Source organism: Falco biarmicus, chromosome 6 (assembly GCF_023638135.1).
Source record: "Falco biarmicus isolate bFalBia1 chromosome 6, bFalBia1.pri, whole genome shotgun sequence".
NCBI classification, from domain to species: Eukaryota; Metazoa; Chordata; class Aves; order Falconiformes; family Falconidae; genus Falco; species Falco biarmicus.
In genome coordinates, this window is record NC_079293.1 from 23,085,423 (window position 1) to 23,109,482 (window position 24,060).

Here is a 24,060-nt window from a genome sequence, read left to right on the forward strand (position 1 = left end):
TTACACCTCCATTTGTTGTTTCTGTGGTTACCAGAAAGTTTTTCTCACTATTTTTTTTAAATAAACAATAAGGAAAAGCAGTTATGTACTTTAAATCTCAGTACCTCACGCAAACTGAAAAACAAATGTTACTAATTTAAAAGCTTTCACATTTCATAAAGAGTGTAATTTAATAGTGGACAACAGTTTCTGAACAGAATCTAACTCTCATTTAACTTCACCAATCTGTTTCAACAGAAATGATTCAATAATCAAGAGAAAACAACTTATTGCAGTTGTGGAATGGGAAGTATCAAACTTTTCACTAATTAAATATGCTATATTGCTTTGTCTCACAATGTAACAACGACAATAAAGCCAACAAAAAGAAACTAAAATCAACTGATAGCTTAGTCACAGCAATTCAATCTGAATAAGGTAATTAAAAAACCTTAGGTCTTACCCTTCCGCACAATTTTGTCCAAAATGTTAAAGTAGTTCTTTTGCGCTGCACCACTCAGTGAAGTTAACTGGGATTTTGCAATTAACTGCAAAAGCTAGGACAAAGAATTAAAACTCAGAATGACAGAAGTAAAGGACGGTTTCGAATACACACTTTCAGTACCTACATTCATCTACAACAGCTCAGAGCCCTCAAATTTCGTGAAAGCTTAACTACAGAGTTCAGAAAACAAAGACAAATGCAAAAAGCTTCAGGTATTCCCACTGGCATCCCATGAACAACTCACAAAGAGATGCACATTTTCAAAATACCATACAAATACTATATCTCTGTGATGCAGCTTATAAAGACAATGTGTCATGTGCTCTAATGTAAAAACAGAGGGAGGTTCACAAATAGAAATGTGGTCTTCGATGTGGCTGGGTCCTGAACCCTCTGAAAAATTCGGTGGCCAGGAACATCACTATGAACTAATACCAACTACCAGATTTCCAATTCCTGAGTTAAAGTGTCATACTGGTCAAACTGAAGAGTGATGGACTCAGTGCACTACCTTCTGCTCATGGAGAGGAATGCTGTATTTTACCTAAACTGAGGGGAAAAATTCTCTATTACTCCCACATTCAAGGCCCTGGCAGAAGAAACCACAGTAATGTAATAATGAGCTGTATATATACTGTATTAGTAACATTCCCTTAACTATATAGTAAGGATCTCCTAGCTGTCCAAACATTTCTCTGGAACCACTGTGAACAGAAGAGTGGTGAGAACAGAAGGAATGGCCTAGGGGAAAACAACCAGAACAGCTTAAGTTCTTGCTGCACATGAATGTCAAGCTATGGGTACTAGAGGCAGCCCTTGCTCCATTCTGACGCCTTGGCTTTTACATTTTAGATTCAGTTTTGTAGCTGATAAGGCCCATTGCCTCTTCAACAAAAAAATGGTCTCTTAGTATGAATTAAGAGAGACTTCGATGTTATGACAGTATCACAATGTTTAGAAGTATGGCACTGAGCTTTACAATTGTTATTCATAATGCTGAGTTCAAAACAAGTGTTCTCAATAAATCAGAAAGGGAAAGCAAGGGGCAGAAACCAGCATCCCCTACAGTGCTGAAAACACAAACCAGCAGAGCTGTGCTTTGTAGGACAGCATCAACTATTAGCAGAGAGAGTGAACAAATACTAAGCCTGCCAAAAATTATTTTGTATCTTCATTTCTAAAATACTGATTTGACACTACACTCAACATTAATTTTCCTTTGGAGGATGAGTGAATACACCTGTTCTCTCCCTGATTTAATAATGTTCCTTCTGGCTTCTCTGCATGATCCCTGACAAAACACTATGTGCTATGAAAGGAGGAAATAAGTCTCCTGATGTATTTTAATACAAGTAATTATTTATACAGTTTTTGAGACTAGATATCAGGACCTCCTTCTTGGTGTTTTCAAAGCCTTTTAGTTTGATTAATAATTTAGCGCACACCTATAAGTTTCTGGCAGTTTGCCACAAGTATGTACATTTCTCTTGATTAACTGAAAAAAAAATACTCATTTATGTCACTCAGACTAAAGATCAAATCAAGGAATCTTTATTAAAATCAGCCAAGTGGAATTTGTTTCTAATTTCAGTGAAGGTTAATATGCAAGTATTAAGACAATTTCAGCAGATCCACAAGTACAACAATCTGACACAAGTTCAGTCTTACCAATATGTGTAGCCATGGCTTATGTTGTCTACTAGAGATAACTTGGAATGGATCAACTGTTTATTCAAATGGAAACATTTTGAAAAAAAACCATCTGTATCAAACTCAATATATCAGACACAACAGCTAAAAAGCTACCGTTATACTACAGCACAAAGTTACAGGAAAACAGCTGAACCTACCTCCTCCCTCCACTGCCCACCCTAAAGAAGTCCTGAGCAGACATCTACATCAACTTTTAATAATGACTGGGAGGTTTTTAGTTACTTGGAGAATCAAACCTCTGAGGAACTGATGCAAGGATATAAATAGATTTTTATAACTGTAAAGCAATTTAAAGTTTTTAAAATTTTAAATAAATTCTCAAATGTTAAAAGGATTTTGGAAGTCTTCCTGCTATTTTAAAATCTACCCTAACTTCTTAGGGTCTACCATTACTTTAGTAATGGTTTGGATCAGAAAGCAAAGTTTCTGAATTTTAAAATATTGCTCTTTTCTCAACAATCTTAAGCCTGGCTAACTAACCAGCCATTTTATATTCTTTGGCAAACAGAAGAGAAACTGGTTAATGCACTTATGTTAGACACTGCACTTTGTTCCGATCAACTGTTTTGAGCAACCCAGCTTAGGCGCTGCAGCATCTAAAAATAATGTAAAATTCTAGTTCTGGATTCATTCTACCTGTTTATTATTCAAGTGAGACACTTGAAGCTGACACCATTTATAAGACAGATCACCTTTTTTAGGTGCTTTTTTTTTCTTCCTGCTGTTTGAGGATGAAAAGTCTTGGGACAGATCAAGGTTCTTGTTTCTGCTCCCAAAACTACATTAAAAAGCAATGTTCTAAATCAAAATGCATACATATACCAAAAAATCTACAATGAGACTAAAACAGGCAAGTACCACAAGTGCTAGCCTCGAAGCAAATCCTTTTTCCTCTGTTTCCTTTGTTCCAACATCTCTTGTTTTCTGGAAGCATAATACACTGTCTCAGCTTCACAAAGATGGGTAGAATATATATTTTCTCCAAATACCCCATGGTCTAGTGCAGGGGTCTTCAAACTACGGCCTGTGGGCCAGATACAGCCCCCCAGGGTCCTCAATCTGGCCCCTGGTATTTACAGACCCCCCCGCACCCCCCCCCCCCCGCCGGGGTTGGGGGGGGGAAACCAAGCAGCCGCAGATGACTGCCTGCCACTTCATCCCCGTGCTGGCCCCCTGGTTAAAAAGTTTGAGGACCCCTGCTCTAGTGGAAAGGGGTTTATCCTGGTACATAATTCTGATTTGTGCCTTTTCAAGTTCTGGATGCACTCCAACCACTACATTACTTGTGAACAGCCTCACCATCAAGCCAAACTCTGGTCCTGATACGCTTCACGTTTTGAGCTTCTCTAGGAGTTGAAACATGCATTTTACTACCTCCAGTTAGATGACAAAAAAACTTGGGGCTAGAAAAAGATCAGTATTTCCCAGAACAGGTACTTCCAAGTGGGGAGCTGGTTAGGCACTGAGGAAGTTCAGGCTGCAGTCTCAAGTTTTAAGGAATGTTAACAAAGTTAAATGCATATATATCTTGCTGTAGATTTAAAAAAAAAAAAAAAAAGTGCGCATTGAATCATAGGACTGTTAAGAATCTGAAAAAGAAACAAATTGAAGAATATTTGCACATCAAATATTCTTCTGAAAACTGCTATTTTAAGCGCATGTAAGATGTAGTAAAGCATATTTAAGATGCATTATACTTTGCTATTTTTGGTTGTATAGGAACTATTCTGCCTTTAAAAAAAAAGTTCACTACCCAGGCTGATGAACAACTGAAACTACCATCAGTGTTTCCCTGTAAATACACAGCATACTGGCCAACACCATCCTCCTCAAGCCATAGGCTTTCAGAGGGCAATAATGAGTTCTCACCAAAGAAAAATTACTCGATTTAAAAGTTGCTTCACGCAGTATAAATTACATATGAACAGGTTATTTATACAGTCACAAATCATCAGCTGTTCAGTGCAAAATTATTTCTTTTGTACACACAGGCACATAGTCAAATGCATTTTTAAAATACACATATAAAATAAAGAGCTTACTTTGACCACATAATTGAACCTTCTGATGTCCTGAATTGCACTTGAAAAGTCTAAGCGGTTAAAAGCTTCTCCCAAAGTGCAATAGCCATGTCTCTGAGAAGAAGAATAAATACATTTTAAATGGGAAGAAACAACAAAGAAAATTGAGGAAAATATTCAGAAAAACACTCTGCCATGCAACTGATGCTTATGTATACCATGCTCCCTCGAAATACAATGTATCTGAAATGAAGATTTATGTAATTTCTTTTAGAACAAATGAATCCAGATATGCTATTTGTAACTAACTGGTACATAGGCAATATTACTTAACAGCAAGGCCTTTAAATTCATACTAATCATGCAATCTGTAATCACTGGTATTTGGGTGTCCTAGGAATATACTCCACTATTGCATGGCCACAATGCTGGCAGTCTCTCATGGCTATCACACTCCCCATTTGCCTCAGCACAAGGTAGAGCTTGTTTGTACAGCACTCCGAGCTTACAACTATAAGCATTAACTGACAGAGTTTATGTTCACATTTGCGGGTAGGAACAGAGCTACTTCCTGGGACTGGAAGAACAAATAACCTCAACATGTAGAATTTATTTGCTGTGTACTACAAGTTTAGGTACAATTTTTCTTAAGCACCTGCAAATGTTTTGGTTTTGTTTGGTTTTTTTTTTTTATTTTCAGTGCTCTCCCATAGCATATTTCATGTGTTTCTTATCAAGACATTCCTACTCTTGTCTTTTTGCCCTAAAATTCAGTATCCCACTTGGGAAAATAAGTATCCTAGCTGCAAGACAGCCATTTTGAAATCAAGTAAGGTTACAAACTGTGAGAAAAATTAGAATCTCTATTTAGATTACTGTAAATTGTTGTTCTGAACTTTTTGGTTCAGGTATGCTTATTCCTTCTTTTTTCATTCTGCTACTTCACTTTTAACTTCTTACACTAAGCTTTAGAATTTATACAAGAAATTACTTGAAAAGATTGGTGATTAATTCTATCCATCCCTGGTTTTGTTTTATTTTTTAAAAACAGAAGTGAATTGTCAATTATTAGACAACAGCAGTCACAAGAATAACCTAATTTGTGCACCAAAATACTTTGCCCTCTCTCTGAATGGATAAGAAACCCAAGCAAATAATCACATACCACTAGTACACCAACTTCTGCACAAGTAGGAAAAAAAAAATAATCCCAACATACAGGTTATGAAGAACAGCAATGAGTGATTTTAACCAGTTTGTGTTTTGGCCTGAATGTAGTTTTAAAACTTAAATTAACAACCTTATAATTCACAACACCATAGTGACTGGTGACAGTCTGTCATTGCCCCTTCCTTCTTACCCTAAATTTGAGTTGGCACAAAGGGAAAGGCATGCTCGAGACTTCTGCAGACCAATGTAAGTAACTACATCTATCACAGATGAAGATAAAACTGGGAAACAGGGCTATCACTCTGGTGAAAGGCTTTGTAATACCCTTCAAATGGAGAAGGGCAGCCTCCAGGTCACTGGCCTGCAAGGTGAAGCCTTCCAGTGCCTCTTCTATGTAAGCTCTCTCCACACCACTGTGCTCTTCCTGAGTACAAAGCTCGTTATGGTCTGTCTCAGCTCCAAAATGCAAAGCCAACTTTGCCTGCATGGCTACAATCACCACACTCACCTTCTTGCCTCTCTCCTGGCTGACATTACTGTGTGGATGAAAGACATCCATATCTGTGTCCAAGTTCCACCCACCCCAGATAAACAGTCTTCAAGTTGGAGTTCCAGTTCTGTGTCGATTCCTATGGTTATCTCTACATACAATGGATGTATTTTAACTCCTGGCTTTCCAAGAGGTCATTCCAAGTCTTTCATGTTCCCTTTATAATTGACTGATACAGCTTGTATCCCAAACTGACAGCATCTAGACTTTGTGGAATACAAAGATAAAGTCTGAAACTGAAGTTTTATTTATATTCAAAACTTACACAAAGATTCAAAAACATCAGGCAGCTGCCTGCAAACACCTTCTTTGGAGATGTGACCCTGGTTTTGCAAATACTTTCGATTTTAGTTCAAAGGCACGCACAGTACAGATAGAGACAGACAGGCTTGGAGAAGTAGCAGACAACTGTATGTCCATCCTTGCAAGTTCCCACATCTCTACCACAGTGACCTACATGAAAGTCACTTTACTAGCTGTCTTTGCCTCACCACATGCAGGTATACTACGTTGACAATGAAGAAAGAGTTGAACATAATCCCTAAGACCACACAGCACAAATGTATTATTTCAATATACTATTTGTTGATTAAAAAGCAGAAAGATTGTAGGAATTGACCCACAGTATGCAGGACTTACTTCCCTGGTGCTTTCTTTATGAACATAAATCCATTTTTCACGATAAAAACCTAAAATAAAAATATAAGCATTTTTAGGCTTCAACTTTAGGTAATGCCTTCTAGAAAGAAAATGAAGAAAACATCATCCTCAATAAAACATTTCATAACATAGGAGAGCTGGTAGAAGAGTTTTAACAAAGGAAGTTTTAAAGGCTGAAAAGGATGACTACAAATTTGCACAAGTTAGGTACTTTAAAAAAATATAGTAAAAGTTAAGTAGTTTTCTAAATCAAACACAAGATTTGTCACACAATTGGCAGATGTTGCACAACTTTTGTCAACTGTGTACCAACAACAGTTAATTTCTCCTACAAAACCTCTGGTTTTTTTTAATCTAACAGGCTCCTTCCCACTTAACACAGAAAAGTACAGAAAACAAGCTATCTTTTTGTCCCTGACCGCTCTACCCCTCTAATGTGTCTTCTGTAAATGTGCCTGCTGCACATCCACTTTGTTCAACTAGTTGCAGAATAGTGCAACGAACTCAATTATACAAGATAAATAAAGGCAACTAGGCAGATCTTCAGCTTTCAGAAATTTAGTATATTGTCAAACGAAAGCATGCTCTTACGTACAGCCACTTGAATCTTTCAAAATACTTTAAGCTCAGGCAAGCCCAGGAAAGCTTGCAGGATACTGCAAGACCACCTCTGTTAAAATTTTGGAATTATACAAATAATGGAGGTCATTTCAAGATCAAGGCATTAGAAACACCAAAAAGTTGCGAATCATTTTTTTTTTTTTTATTTTTAAGAAAAAAAACCCTACTCTACCAAATTCTCAATTTCACTGTTTGCTTACTGTCATACACATTTGCATTCCAAAGTACAGGTCATCTTTTAAAAATGATAACAGACAAAATGGCTTTCATATTTTATTTTTTTTAGAAAAAGGGACTTTTCTTCAAGAAATTCAACACTGATAAAGTCTTTACCAAGAGCTATAGGTATTATGAAAAGAGATATTTTTTTTTTTATGAACTGATTTCAGAGTTGTACCACTAATCAGAATTTGAATTAAGCAAAAATAAGATAGCTGCTTTAGTAAGCAGAAGCTTCCATAAGCATCCAGAAGATTTTAATCTAAAAGTAGCCCAAAACCAAAATAGTGATCACTATCAGAAGATATTTATTATTCAGAAATTACTATTCTTAAATGAATTACCTTTGAATCTTTGGAGAAAAAATATAATAAAATCACACAGTAGATAATCAATGCTACAGTTCAATTAACATGTATCACATCTGACACCAGAATTTGTTGCCAATATAAAAGTAAACATAATTCAGAAAGCTACTCTGTAGATATATATAACTGAATGGCTATTATAAAATTTTGCTGAACCTGTAATAGTCCAAGATAAATGAAAAAACCCAGCCTTACACTGTGAATCTGTGTTACTCCTAAAATGATCTTTTTTCCTTTTCTTGGCTGCAAACTCACAATCTTCAGTACTGTATATTTCTTCATCCTCATCATCACCAGTTATGATGCTGAAATAAACACATTTATTAGAACAGCAGTGATTAAATATTTAAGATGCATACAGCTTATAATTCTCTGCATTAAAGTCTGCCAGCTGGAAAAAAAAATACCGTATTTTTGATGATGCTTGTCTATCTGATGGTATATAGCAGCATGTATCTTCAGAGAAGCGGTCTTGTTCTTTTCTTCCCAGGGGGGTTGAAATTTTATGCCATAGTGATTAAATACACAAAAGTATCTTCCCAATAGGTATCTTGTAAATCATTACTGACATTTAGGAAGGACTACTGAGGAGACAGTACCTCCTGGACAACTGGCTGTCTGCAAAGCTCTGGTGTATAAAAATTCATTATCTGAAATGAACCAAGCCTTGAAAAACTGTGCCCACAGGTAAAAGTCAGTGGAGAATTATTACACACCCTTGCAAACACAGAAAGCCAAATACAGACATCTCTCTCACTACTGTCAACTTTGGAGCAAAGTCAGTCTTTTAACAAAAGCCTGAATCCTACACCGTACATAACGCAGCTTTCACAGTACTGTTTTACCAATGATTTGTATGGCATCAAGAACCATGAGGTCTAGTCCCCTCTTTCCCAGAAGGCCTCAACTATACCTATGTCACTTCTGACAGTTAACTACATAACCTAACACTGAGGACTATACTAATTTATATATAGTGTATAGATAGACATAGTTGCATGTGTATATATACAGACACTCACACTATCTAGATATATTGAAAACATATAAAGAAACTTGAAGCGAGGGGCCCAAAACTGAACACAGGATTTGAGGTGTGCTTCCCTTGTATCTGAAGCAGTGTGGCCAGCAGGACAAGCCAGGATGCTGTTGGCCTTCTTGGCCACCACTGTTGGTTCATGTTCAGCCAGCCCTCAACCAGCACCCCCACGTCCTTTTCCACTGGGCAGCTTTCCAGCCCCTCTGCCCCCAGCCTGTAGTGTTACATGGGGTTGTTGCAACCCAAGCGCAGGACCCAGCATTATGTAACATTTCAATTCATAAGGGTTTTTTTCCAAAGCTACTATAAAGGAAATTTAAGCTCACTAAAATCATTAATTTAATTATGTTTGAGCATATTGACTGCATTGCCACGTCATGTGAGAAGTTATTGCAGAATCAGAAATAGAGTCCAAAGTTCCCAGACCTAGCTCTATCATCCTAATAACAGATACAAGACTAGAGATAAGGCCTGATACAGAAACACATCCATTCTCATTAACCCAGTGCAAAGGGGAGAAAAGGGGAGGCAGCATTCCTGAAGGCCTGCTTTAGACAAGGAGGGTTAATCTGGCAGGATTCTTTTTGTTACTGGAGAGGAAGTGTTCTTAGAAAGCAATTTAGACCAGTAACACACCTTAAGTGATTTAAAGCCCACCCATACCCCTCAAAGGCAGCTTAAGGGCAGTCAATTAATACAAGGAATTGTGAAGATGAAGAGGCCTATTTCAAACACCCTTGTATTACATTCAAAAATCACCTGTGACATTCCTGGAATTCATGTAATTTTACAGAAAAAACAAATTTGACTGTTAGTGATCTCTGAGGATCTTCTCACATGAGGCTTTATTCCCTCATGTTCTGTTCCACTTCACATGGAGAATATTTCTCTACTGATCTATAACCATCACCATTCTTCCTGACAAACTTTTACGTCTCTTCCCAAGAATTAAAGCAAGTGTCCCACAGGCATCAGAAGAATGGGACAGAAATACAGGCTGGGTACCAAAGCTGCTCCACCATTTCCTAATGCAGGGGTCCTCAAACTTTTTAACCAGGGGGCCGGCGCGCGGATGAAGTGGGAGGCAGTCATCTGTGGCTGCTTGGTTCCCCCCCCAACCCCGGCGGGGGGGTCTGTAAATACCGGGGGCCGGATTGAGGACCCTGGGGGGCCGTAGTTTGAGGACGCCTGTCCTAAAGCAACCACTGCCTATCTGCTCACCTCCATCCACCCACCCCACCCCAAACACCAAGCTAAGAAGAAACTGAATCAAGTCCTGCACAGGCCACATGGTGTAGCAGAAGCCTTAATTTAACATTTTTATCATAACACTGCACATGACATGTGAATGCAAATTTACAGTTATTCTTACTTTCTTGTCTTGATGATGAGTTCATAAGAAGTTATTCTAAAGTTTCTAAGAGCAAAGTACCTGGCAACCTTAGAACTACAATACGCTACATAAAACATGCAAGAATTTCAGCTTTTTCAAAAATGCAATTTCATAGGAGCATTTAAATAACCTCTTCAGTACAACACTTAATGCTGGAAAACTTGACAGGGCTATCCAAATTCCCAGCTATTCTTCCTCATCCCCTTGCTTCTTTTCGCATGGAAGAAGGAATGCCCTCAAGTCATACAGAGACACACTAAGTGTTTTAGAATAGACTCAAAGCGCCTGCACAAAATGACCTTACAATATATTTGTAAAATGCCAAAATTATCTAAGACTAGATTCAAATCCAAGGACTTCTATCCAGCGCCAAAAATACTCTTGTGAGCACTGTATCTCACTTACAGAATTAGACAAGAGATACCACAGACTCAAATGACTACCCTGCCAGAGCAAGTAGCTCATATGAGTCTAACGCACAAAAAAGGAGCATCATCATGATAAAATCTTATTAGTCTGATTATTTTTTTTCTTTTTTAACCTCAAAAGGAAAGCATAAGACAGCTTTACTCTTCAGTTGCAGGTTTCTGACAGGTAGTTACATACAATTCTGTAAGGCAGTGCTCTTCTTTCTCCCCCACCAAGCTTCAAGGACACAGTGCCATGACATGGGAAATATATATCTGTGCTAGAATTTATAGATACAAACTTCACGTAGTGGTGGCCGACATTCAGCCCACAGAGCTCTAATGAGCACTGCCTCAACTGCATTTCCAGCTACTGTTTACCTTGGATATAAGGCACTCTTCACTTACATAAAAATATTAATTATCCAAATAAGCAAGAGCTACAGAAGGCAGCCTCTCATTTTTTCCCATCTCAGTTCCTGTAAATGGAACTTAATTAAGTGCAACTACTGAAGCATTATTCCAAAGAATTTAAAATATTCCTGCACAAGTGATTATGTTTGTTCAAGCACAGTTATCATTAGATCCACCATTTCTGACTAATTTCATCAAATGGTTTCACCAAGGCACTGACTAATGATGACTAATCAAATACTACATGCTTCAATTTAAGTTATTTACATGTCTTGAAGGTTCATTTCTGAATCTGTTTGCAATTAGACCTTCCTAAATTCTGAAGAGAAAGTATTTGGCAAGTAACTATCCATACTTTCTCTCACAGAAAATAATACAAGTAAAAGGAAAGAGGGTTTCAGTCAATTACATTGACTTGAATTTATTTCTTTTTAAGGGAAAACTGCTGTAACTGCTCCCTAAAATACAATACTCAAGTACTCCCTTTAGCATAGATTTCTACAGAATATTTTGGTGAAAAATATTATGACATTTAATGGGTGAAAATAAATAAAACCCTGTTAGGACAACCAGACAGGCGCACATCATCACCCCTATCAACAGGGCAGTTTAAAGAGGCAAATAAAGTACTTATGTTTTGTTTACTATGCTTCTTCCACGAAAAAGGAAACATTTTATCAAGCCTCATTCTTAGCCAGTGCTACACCATGTTAACAAATATCCTAAGCTGAGCTATCTATCCAATATACAGAAGATATCTGTTTCCAAATAGCTTAGGATGGTACAGAGAACCAGCCATCAAGACACAACACACTGCAGTACGAAGCCCTACAGATGGAACAGAAGAATCCCACGCCTGGGTATATGCTGGGTGCAGACTGGATAGGAAAAGGTTTTGCAGAAAAGGAGCCAGAGCCCTTGTGAATAGCAGTCAGAACACAGGTCAGCACTGTGCCCTTGTGTTGTATAAAGCCAACTTCACCCTGGTCTTAGATAATTAAAGGGTCTCCTGCAGATTGAAAGAAGCAATCCTCCCCCTTTATTTGGCCTGAGAAACTGCATCTAAAGTACTGTATCTAGTTTGGGGCTCCCCAACACAATAATAAAAACATTGGTATACTGGAACAAATCCAGCGGGGAGTTACCAAGGTGATTAGGTACTAGAGCACATGATGCATGAGTGTAAGAGAACTAAGCTTGTTCAGTTTTAAGAGGTGCTGGTGGAGGGAAACGTCATTACTGTCAATATCTAATATGAGGGTATAAATAAGAACTAGAGCGTAAGGTTAGAGGAGGTAGGCAGTAATAAGTCAAGTGGTAATAGACACAATCTGTGGTCAGAGAAATTCTTACTATATTGGTGGTGGGCCAACAGGGACAGATGACAAACAAACCAAAACATAAAAATCACAGTGAGGGTAACAGAAAGGAACCCAGAGAGGAATTTCCATTCTTGGAAATGCACAAAGCTCAAATGGGTGAGGTCCTATAAAACCTGACCTCACTTGGCACTGCTTTGAGTATGTTTGGAGCATGATCCCCAGACGACCTTTCCACCCCGAACTGTTCTATAATATTGTGCAAATAGAGATTAATTGCAGTTTAGTAGCAAAGGCTAACTCACAGATCCAAAGTGCAAGATGTAATGAAATTACTCCCAAGTAGCGCTACTTCGCCAAGAAGTACCAACTTGAATTCTGTAGTCTAAGTTGGGACAACATACATTTTTAACTGAACAGACAGAAGCAGAAGTAAGGGAGGGGGGTGTTTGTGGTGGGAAGGACCACAGAATATACTGTGGTTTGTCTGTGCTAAGTAGAAGTGCAAGATGAAGGTGGGGACCTGGAAAATCGCTACAGATGAGGGCATCTGCTGCAGACTAGGCTGGTCCCCGAGATTAGGATTCTGAGAAACTGGCAAGCTAGCCTAAGAAACCCAAGTCATGAAACACCTCAGACTTCATGAAAACTTTTTTTGCTCCCAGAACATTTCATGGCCAGCCTCCTCAAACTAATGTATCTATTTTAGTCCTGAACTTTATGCCCATATCTTTTCAAAAAGAGTTGACTTAAATCTGTTGCTAGCAAGACAACTTCAGAGGAGTTCAATACTAAGTTGTTTCAGGACTAAGGGAAAAAAATGTGTAGTATTTTCGCTTGAAGAAGCAATAAAAGTACCTCATCTTGCTCTCTGGAGAAAAGATATATGCATATATAATTAGGATCAGAAGAGCAAAAGTCTTAAGTATATTCACACAGACAATGATCATTTGTGTTATACTTGCCAAAGAACATTCATTAAAGCAAGATGCAATTATTTAGTAACTGTGCAAATAGGTATCAAAATTAAATTAGATTTCCTTTCAATTGCCAATTATATTATTAAAGATATAAGAAAGAAGTAAGAAAAGATTTTTCTCAAAGGTATTTAAGGCAACTTTTATGTTGGAGGCTTACTGAACACTCTTCCAGACAAGCATAGTCTTTTGTATCCACAGTAGCCAGACTCTGTGGAAAAAGAAGTCCAAATAAGCTCAATGACAGATGAACACAGAAAGAAAAGGAAGCATGAAGAAAACAGCAGGTCAAGATAACCTTAATAATAATTCTTCACTGTCTGATAACACTCTTGAAGTTTATTTCACAAATTTAGAAAACACAGGTGTATGACTACAGCAAGTCCTAGCTTGCCAGTGAATTCCCTTTAAGTCAGATCAATTACTGTGTCATTTACTGGACTAACACAACACTGAATATTCTGTTTTCTCATTATAAGCACATTATGCTGGAATTTATGGCCAAGAATGCTATCCCTGAGAAGTACTTCGTGGAGAAACCAAGTATAAAGTATCCTTGTCCAAAGAAATTTCTATCACACCAGTCTCTGGGCACCTGCCCCAAGTATTACGTCTTTTAACTAATACTTTCTCACTTGTTCTACAGGAGCACATAGTCTATTTATTGTGTTAAAAGCATTACCATAAAACTACCATTAATTATTTGGAGCAAAGGCATTATATGACTGCCCTAAACAGTCCTAATCCAACACCCAATCAGCAGAAAGTCTTCCTTCACTTCCAGGTAACATTTCAATATGCCTGTTGCACTAGCAATTTGTAAGTATCAGTTATCTTTAAACGGTACTTCACAAGTTTTTTGTTTGGTTAGGTTTTTTAAGTTGTTGTTTTGTTTTGTTTTTTAAAGACACGAAAAATAAGATGGGATCCATCTGCCTAAAATAAGCAACTCATGAAGCAGTGACAAAAGACAGCCAGCCTTCACAGGGGTCTCCTGACTAATGGAAAAAGCCACATGGTTGCATTTGTATACCTCTAGCATATGCAGATGATATCATCTACCACAAACACTTGCAGTCTGAATGGAAAGTCAACTTTTGCCTTCCCATCTGCTATTAGAAAAGAAAAAGTGATTCTGCATGAGTTAAACTTACACAGTGTGACTGATATCATTCAGCTGATTATTCCCATCCTGAAGCGTGTGACTGAAGGGTTCACATCGTTTCCACCCATCTTCTGTTTTAATCCATCTCCATCCAGGGGATCTCCAGTCTTGGCCCAAAAATGGCATGGTTTCTCTATAAGCAGCAAGATGATCATTTTTATATTGTTTATTAATTTTTAAAAGTTGCAAAACTTCTTGTCATTACTTCAGTTTTCTCTGTAAGCTTAAAAAAATACAATGATTACCTAGAGGAAAGAAAATTCTCTGTAGAGCATCCTTTTAAGAAACAGATTCATTTAAGTACATTTTTGATTCTGTAACCTCAATCTTCTTGTCTTTCAGCATTTATTAGATCAAGACAGGTTTTCTAGTTCTTTAGATAACCAGGAAAATCATCATAGCAGTCTAGGAAAGAGATGATACCAAAATGAACAAAACTGTATCCTGTGTAATCTGCTCAACCATGATCAAACAGATTACTGATTTTGAGACCTGACCAATAAATGGTTCTTAAAAAGTTTGGCAGGCCACAAAAATCAGTGTTCCTTTTATTCTTTTCAAAGGCTTACAAATACTGAGTTTGCACTACACTGTGTTAGTGATATTTTGGTAAAAGAATTTTCACCTTCCCAAGTATTTTTTCAGTTGTTGTCTAAGGTCACCTCCCACGCTAGTCTATTTACTGGACAAATGGAGACTGCAACATACAGTCAATTGTGAAACACCTCTTGAAACTCCTACAAACAGATGCAAGTCATCACAGGTGTATCATTCAGTGTTCTGCTAGCCTCTTTCAAAAGGGAGATTCACTTCTGACACATTAAGTAAGAATCTGAACAAAGCAGTTTTCTATACTTTGAAGACTCTGACCATGCTACCTTTTGCCCTCTTCTTCCCATTCATGACGCACACATGTTGCTCCTTATTTTAACTAGAGATTTCACACACAAGCTATACAGGGAAAATAGCATTCTCATATTTGAAACATGTTAACATATAACAAAAACAGTTTTCTTCCTAACAAGCATGCATTTTCTAATATTTTTTCAACTTGAAGAAACCATTAAGCTGTATCAAACATCACGATGATTTTTTTTTAATTCATTTGCATTCTTGACCAGCATGTGCCCAATATATTAGTTAGAACAGAAGGCACAGACATGTAAAAAGCCTGAAGTACAAATTGAGTGAGACAGTATTTTATTTTTACTATAAAACCGCACACGACACAAAATGAAGTGCTTTGTCTAACCCTCAGCATTGCCTAAATTCTCCTTCCTACTTATACCTCAGCCTTCCTCTGCATCCAACAGGAATCCTTCCCAAAAATATACCACATCCTTTCCTCCAGCCACCACAAACTTTGTTCATGCTTATCTGGTTTTCCAAGCTTTTTACTGCATCCTAGAAGTATTATGAACAATAACATACTTCCCCCCCCACCCCCAAGTTGTTTAGAACTCCTCTCATTTTGACTGAAATTAAGGCCTCTTATTATCAAAGAATAGGTTTTGGTTGGAAGGGACTTGCCAAGATCATCTGGTTCCAAGCCTGTCATGGGCAGGGACACCTTCCACTAGACCAGGTTACTCAAAGCCCCATCCAGCCTGGCCTTCAACACTTCCAGGGATGGGGCAGCTACAGCTTCTCTGGACAACTTGTTTAAGTGCCTCACCACCCTCACAGTAAAGAATTTCTTCCCAATATCTAATCTAAATCTACCCTCTTTCAGTTTAAAGCCTTTCCCCCTTGTCCTGTCACTACAGGTCTTTGTAAAAAGTCCCTCTCCAGCTTTCTTGTAGGCACCCTTTAGGTACTGGAAGGTATCCCTGGAGCCTTCTCTTCTCCGAGCTGAACAACTCCAGCTCTCTCAGGCTGTCTTCACAGGAAAGGTGCTCCAGCCCTCTAAACATCTTCGTGGCCCTCCTCTGTACTCGCTCCAACAGGTTCATGTCCTTTCTATGTTGGGGACCCCAGAGCTGAACACAGTACTGCAGATGGGGTCTCATGAAAGCAGAGCAGAGGGGGGAAATCCCTTCCCCTGTCCTACTGGCCATGCTGCTTTTGATGCAGCCTGGGATACAGCTGGCTTTCTGGACTGCAACTGCACACTGCAAGGTCACGTTGAGCTTCTTGTCAACCAACACCCTCAAGTTTTTTCTCCTCAGGGCTGCTCTCCATGCATTCTCTGCCCAGCCTGTATTTGTGCTTGGGATTGCCCTGACCCACATGCAGGTCCTTGCATTTGGCCTTGTTGAACTTCACAAAGTTCACAGCGGCCCACCTCTCAAACTTGTCAAGGTCCCTCTGGATGCCAACCCTCCCCTCCAGCGTATCAACTGCACCACGCAATCTTGCTGAGGTTACACTTGAACTCAGTGTCCACGGTGCCAACAAAGATGTTCAGCAGCACTGGTCCCTATTACAACCCCTGAGGCACACCAGTCATCACCAGTCTCCACTTGTACATCGAGCTGTTAACTGCAACTCTTTAAGTGGGACCATTCAGCCAATTCCTTATCCACCAAGTGGTCCATCCATCAAATCCATGTCTCTCTGGTTTAGAGACAAGAATGTTGTGCAGTACAGCGTCAAATGCTTTGCATAAGTCCAGGTAGATGATGTCAGTTGTTCTTCACTTATCCACCAACACCCCATCACAACAGGCCACCAAATTTGTTAGGCACAATTTGCCCTTAGTGAAACCACGCTGGTTCCTATCCTCCTGCAGCCGGTTGATATCCCAACACCCCACTCCTCCAGGCAGGCTCCTGACGCCTCCTCCCCAACGCCCTCCATGCAGCCCCTCATTCCTAGCCCCAGCCCCAGCCCTCTTCCCGGACCCATCTGCCCATCCTGACCCTGACACCTTGCCCCAGACTATTCAGTTCCACACGCCCCTGAGACCCAGCCCCAAGCCCCTCCAGCCACACCTGCCCCCCCTCGGCCCCGAACCCCCGCGCCCGCCGGCCTCACACGCACGGCCCCAGCGCCCCTCCCCGCCCCACCCGCGCACCCGGTCCCCTCACCTCAGGGCAGCGCCGCTCCCCGCCGCGCACAACCGGCCCCACGCCCGCCCGCGCGCTCGGCCCAGGCCGCGGGGCTATTGACGGAAGTAACGTGTGGCTGCGCTCGCCACGCCCCGGGGCCCGCCGATTGGCCGCCGGCCGCCGCGCTTGTTGCTACCCGGCAGCGCCCTTCCCCATTGGCCAAAGGGGGCGGTGGCGTCACCGGCAGGAGCGGGCTGGGCGCGTCACGTGACGGTGGGGGGGGTCGAGGCGCACGTGTCAATGTTTTGGTCGGCGGTGGGCGGGGCGCGCGGCGCGAGCGGGGCTGAGGCGGGCGGGAGCGGCGTCCCCGGCGCTGAGGGGACGTGCCGGGCGTATGTCACCGCAGCCGGGCGCGGTGTGCCAGGGCCGGCCCGGGGGCGCTTTAGCCTCGGTAGGGCCCTTAGGGGAGAGTGGGCTGTGCTACCTGCCCGTCATTCCCTTCGGTTTTTCACCGCGTTGGCTGGTTTCAGCGGGGCTTGAAGCCGAGGGGGTTGTTTGGGATATCACCAGGTTCCCATAGGTACGGAGACAGGCGGCTGGGGGAAGGCACCGATTCAGGGCTGCCCTGGGGAGAGCAGGAGGAATTCGGGTGCCTGGGAGCAGCTGCTGAGCATAGGCCAGTAAATACCTTGGCAGTCCTTCTGTACGTCCTCCTAAACAGGCACGTTTTCTTTTGCGGCTTAGAGGTGTTATGTGAAGCTTATGGAGCCATGCCAGGCTTATTTTTTGTACAAGAAAATTTTTGGGGAAATGGGAAACAATTCCTTAGGTAAACCAAGCTTATGGAGCTCCTTGTTTCTTAAAACTTTCAGGCATGAATATATGATTGTATGAACATCTCCGCTTTTGCTTGAAAGTAAGTAATTTTCTCCTGTATGAACGTGGAGAAAGATATAAAAAGAGAAAGTCAAGGAGCTAAAAATAAATTTGTACTTTAAAACGTTGTAATTGATGTTAAGTATTTTGTGCTGTAGAACAGGGTATTGAGCTTTAATTATCAGAATGCTTGGGATTGGCAGTACTTCAATTGCTGCTACTTGTCACTACCTGGAAGCATCCCCTAATCCATTTACGGCTCTTTCCCACATGAAGCTGGAGGTTATGATCTTATAAAACAGCTTCAGTGCTGTAAGAGCACAGAATTAACTATAGGTTCAGATGTTTTGGAAGGGCTTCTTTTCTGTCCTTGCGCTTGAAAAAGTGAACATAAGTAGTTCTTTTTGACCTGGGATACATTGAGTATGTTCTCAGTATGTCACTTTTAATAATTAAACTGCTGTATTAGAGGTAGGATTTATCTCTTTTCATTACAAGAGCAAAAAAGACTATACTCTTTTTTTCAAGATGCTTTAATCCAGACACAAATACAGCCATTGGAAAGTTGCTGCCTTGTGTTTACTTGAGGATTAGGCAACACTGAAACACTGAGAGTAAGCTGGAGCTCGCTTCATGAAGAAGTGGGGGAAAGACTCACACTGGAGCAGTTTGCGAAGGACTGTATTCTATGAGAGGGACTCCACCCTGGAGCAGAGAACAGCATGAGGAAGAAGGAGTGGCAGAGACAAAACCTTATGAACTGACCCAACCCCTGTTGCTCATCCCCCTGTAGCACTTACGGTGAGGAAGATGTGGCAGAAGAGTAGAGAGCAGAAGAGTGGACTTGAGTCTGGGAAGAAGAGGGGGTTGGGGGGAAAGTGGTTTTAGTTTGGTTTTGTTTCTTGATATCCTTTTTTAATAATACTCTATTTTTAATTTACAGTAAATTAAATTAATCTTCCCCAGTTGAGCCTGTTTTACCTGTGATGGTAACTGACGAGTAATCTCCCTGTCCTTATCTGGACCCAAGAGCTTTTTCATTTTAATTTCTCGCCCTGTCCTGTGAGGAGGGGCAGTGAGAGAGCAGCTGGGTGGGTACCCAGCAGCCAGCCAAGGTCAACCCACCACACTCCCTTAATTATTAAGCCCAAAGTGGATGATGCTCCAGGTGAGTACCTCACCCTTTAGGAAGGATACAATATGGAAGGAGAAAGCAGAGGAAGTCATGTGTTTCTTGTAACTTTTTACTCTTTTATGTTACTGGTTCTAGAAGGGCAAGGACAAGTGTGACTTCCCAGCTTGGGCAGTCACACTTTTTGACTTGTGCTGCAAATTTAATACAGCCATTAATAGCTGAGGTACATAAAGTAACTGAGTTTTCCATGACAGCTCTCTTTCCTGAATAGTTGCAGCTACTCATAGCCAGCTATTCATAGTATTTTACCTGCTGGCTTCAGCATATTTATATTAATTAATATATAAATATATTATATATTATATGTTATTAATATATTACTATTATATATTATTCAGCATATTTATATTAATTATAAATTAGAGGGAGCTGCAACAGTGTGGATTTTTTTATATTTTTTTTTTACAGAGCCGCTTGTTATAACACTGTGTATATGTGTTTTCATTCCAAATGTCTAAAAATCTTCTGCTAATTCACCAAGAAGATGTTGTGGTCGTTGCCCATAGTTAATGTTGAGCCATCCTGTCTATTGCAAGTGTAATTTTAGCTCTCTTTATTCCTTAACAGAAGTCTTTTTGCTATTTAGTATTTATGGTATCTGTCCACCTGCCTTATTTTTCTTTGTAACAAAAGCTAATAATTTTTCAAATGAGCAAATCTAGAGATAGTTACTATCTTGAGAGTCCAGTCTCCTACCTGCAAAATAATCACTGGGGAATTTAGGTTCTAAGACAGAGAAATTTTATTTTTAAATATTTTTATGCATAGTGCATGTCTGTGTTAAAAATGTACAATCGGAAATGTGTTGTTCATTTTGGGGGGATCTGGAACCTTAAAATAACATAATGAACGTGAAAACTATTCTAATCAACACTGAGCAGCTCAAAAAATTATTGAGTAATTTAATAAAGATTGGCAGTACTCTGTTTCAGACATTCTTCAGAAAATTCCATGTGAATTTTTCTATTCTGGTGTTGCAGCCCTCATGTGGATCTTCTCTATTGGTTTTATTTAATACTAATGAAGTTTAAACTTTTGCAGTGGAAACTGAACAAACTGGTCTGCAGTGTGACTGTTACTGCTTTTGATTATTTCAGAGGGTTATAAAGTGAAGATTTCATTAAACCTAGACAGTCTCCTGTTTTGGAATTGGGATGGTTACGCTCATTGCTGATAGCAGGTCCCTGTGAGTAGTACAGATGAGACCCTGAGACCATTGCCACATTAATATGAAATTAGGAGACCTAAATAAACAGGCAAATTCTCTCTTTCCCATTTTTTTCTATTAAATTACTTAAATTACAATTTCTATTTAGTAAGACACAGCAAAGATGAATTCTCTAAATGAGCTTGCACTGATGGACAGCCAACCTATTCTGCTTTCAAGTTACTGCTTTAAGAGCTGAGACATAATTAAAAGCAAAATAAGTGGTGTTATTTAGGGTGGCTTAGGATAACCTCATGGAGAAGTTGAATCAGTTTTTCATCAACATTCATATTTCGTGAACTACCTGATCTGGAGATACGCATCATGTTTATAGGATTCCGTTTCACTTTTTCTTAGAAATCATCTGAAAATGAGGGTTGTGGTAGATGCAAATGGCCTTCTTTTCCTTGGGAGAGTAATTTTTATTTTGCTGAGTAATCTCTGTACATATTTCAAAGATTAGAATATATACCACAGCTTGATTCAGTTACTTAGCAACATTTAATGCTAAGAAAAAGAAACAGGAAAGTGGTGCAGTAGCAATGAAATCATTAGACAATCGAACGGAGCTCATGACAATAATGAAGCAGAAATAATGGTATTTTGTAGGTAAAACAAAACTGGAAAAGAACACATAATCCAAGCAGTTGTCATTTTTCCAATGAGGCAGTTGCTTATAGTTTGTTTTTTTCAGGAAAGCTTGCAATCTGGTTAAAAAAAAAAAAAAAAGCAAAGCTTGGACAGAAGCATCATTGTCCTAAATATTAATTAATGTGTGGTTTCCACTGTATGACACAGTTCTTCAGAAGTCGCCAAAACAAGACGTAATGCTGTTGCTTTTCCTTTGTTACATTTATTACTCTCCCCTAATTATGAAAATATATAAATATTTAAGTGTGTTAGGATACCTATAGCTGCATAAGAGAGCACCTGCCTTCCTGGAGGCTTGGCTGCTGGGGGCTCAGGACCAACTCAGAGGTGGTGCAGCCCCCTTCCTCCTGGGAAGAGGCTCCCAACAGTGCTGTGTGGAACTAGCCTAGCCTGACTATGTAACCTGCTGAGCTGCGCCCTGACATAGACCTGCAGGCTGACATCCCAGCTTAACCTTGGACCTGCCTCACCACTTGCCTGATGATCTGGACTCTTGGTTGAACCTGGCCACCATCTGTGAGGCTGTCCTCATGTGCTTGCCTAGCGCAGAGAGGCAGGGGCCTCACCAGCCACGACATCCCTCTCAGCTCCCCAGTCTACAGGGATGTAATGTAGTCAGACAAATTTCTCTCCAAAGGCCATGGGGAATAGAAAACCTTTATGGAAAGAAACATCTTACATGAGCTTTGGGAAAAAATGAATGCACAGATATACTATAGGTTATTAACAATTACATTCAAAGATGTATTTGTTATTTGTTACAAAGATGTAACACAAATCCATGTTGGATGTAGAAATTTAATATGAAAGATGTTGTATTATATAATAATTCACCGTTGAATGTAAAAACTTTTATTTTGGAAGAAGCACTATATAGTGTAGGGCAAAGAATTTTGAAAACTATTTATTATTCTAGGGGAAAAACATGGTAACAGTTTGCTGGGAAATAACATCAAGGGAGAAATAGGAGAAGTTTCAATGTTGCAGTGAAAAACATGATTTTAGTTAAACTCCAGAGAAACAATCTGAAAAACAGCATGTACCATACCTTGAGACAAATCTTTAATTGAAAGCACTGGGACACCAGCAGAAATTCCGCTGTTTGATCAGTGACAGGTTGGATACTGCAGCTAGCTCATTCACTGTGGGGGGAATGTGAGGTCAAAACTAAGTTCTGGAAAAGAAATTTTCATTTTTCAAAAAATATGAGCTTTGCCTATATAAGAGAGAGATAACTAAGGAAATGAACTAGTTTAGGAATTTGCTTTATGGGGTGGAATTTTATGTCAGTTCAAGCTATAGAAATTGGTAAGGAATTACTTATAAAAGTGAGGTTTATTTTTTTTTATGCTACCAAAGGATGGCAAGAGATTTTCTAACCTTCTACTTGAAACCTTTAAATCAGAAAAAAATATATATTTAGAAGTAGACTTTACGTATTAGTAAGTTGCCAGCTGCTTTCACCATATTTGTATGCATCCGTACAACCAATAAATTGTTTTGGAACCATGGTTTCAAATACGTTCATTAGAGAAAGTAATTGCTGCAGCAAAAGCTAAGGGCATACAGCTCAAGGAGAAAATGGGTCGAAACTGTGACAGGAGAGAAATTCTCTCTCCTTTTCTTCTCTTTTTTTCTCTCAGTTTTTCCCATAGGAAGAATTGGAACAAAGAAACCTGATTAATTGAAGCTTAATTGGTGTGTAAAGGGGGCTATATCATGTAGTTGAATCTGACTGCAGGGAACTGAATGAAAACTACTAGAGGTACTGGGAAGGCTAAGAAAAGTGCTAGTCTACTGTTCTGCAAAGTGATGTGCATTGGTGTTCACTAAAATGCTCAGCTAAAGGAAATGGCTAACACAACTGCTAGCTGCAAAGAGTAGGTTATTAGAGGAGGACAGAGATAGAGAAAAATAGAGATTTCCAGAGAAAGGTAAATTAGATATTTTTCAGTTTGGCTGGATCTGATAAACTGGGTTATTTAGACAGCAAGCAAAGATATTAGCAGTTATGCAGAAAACACATGGAGGATTGGAGAAATGCAGCAGAACTGCAAAGGAGCAAATACAGTGTCTATTGAAAAAGAAAACATAGACAAAATAAATTATAATTTGTAAATTTAACTTCTGGTAGAAAAATCTGGAACTAATGATCTCTTTAGTGAGCTGGAATGTGGAATAGGGTGTATACATGATAAATTAGTAGATGGTAGGAAACTGGCAGGATCTCTAAGAATATGGAAAGGTATGCTAAGAATTAAAAATTACCTTGGAGAAATGGTCTGAAAAACAGAATAAAATTCCCTACGGACCTTCTTTTGTATATACTCATAATTAAAATGTCTGTTCATAGTGTCTGTCCTGTCTAGCTATGCCTGTGATATAACCGCTGTTTACTGGAATTCCATAAAACCAAACTCAGTTACTAGTGATATCAGTAACTGTACCTCAACAGCAGAAGCTGTATCTGATATAACTAACATTAGTTGGATAAACCTGCCCATTCAGGAAATAAAAAAGAAAGCATTTTGAAGAAAAAAAATACTGAATTTAGTTTTTGCTTATACAGGTGAAGCACCCTTAAATAATAGCTGTGTTAGTCAATTTATGTTGTCTTGTTT

At 39.4% G+C, this 24,060-nt stretch overlaps 1 protein-coding gene across 5 annotated transcripts in view; it reads right to left on the bottom strand.

Annotated features, from left to right (window-relative positions):
* FBXO25 (F-box protein 25) overlaps positions 1-17,685 on the bottom strand; it is a 29,831-nt gene extending 12,146 nt beyond the window's left edge. For 2 of the 5 annotated variants that reach the window (XM_056343147.1, XM_056343146.1), the window contains exons 1-7: positions 17,550-17,685; positions 14,510-14,653; positions 13,516-13,566; positions 8,002-8,111; positions 6,578-6,627; positions 4,240-4,332; positions 443-536 (exon numbers count right to left, since the gene is read on the bottom strand). In XM_056343147.1, coding sequence (XP_056199122.1) covers positions 443-536; positions 4,240-4,332; positions 6,578-6,627; positions 8,002-8,111; positions 13,516-13,566; positions 14,510-14,646 — 535 coding nt within the window. In that variant the 5' untranslated portion in view covers positions 14,647-14,653; positions 17,550-17,685. Of the gene's footprint in view, positions 1-442; positions 537-4,239; positions 4,333-6,577; positions 6,628-8,001; positions 8,112-13,515; positions 13,567-14,509; positions 14,654-17,549 lie in introns of those variants that run through there. The other 3 variants (XM_056343149.1, XM_056343148.1, XM_056343150.1) reach the window with 2 other exon arrangements.
* Positions 17,686-24,060: the final 6,375 nt, after the last annotated feature.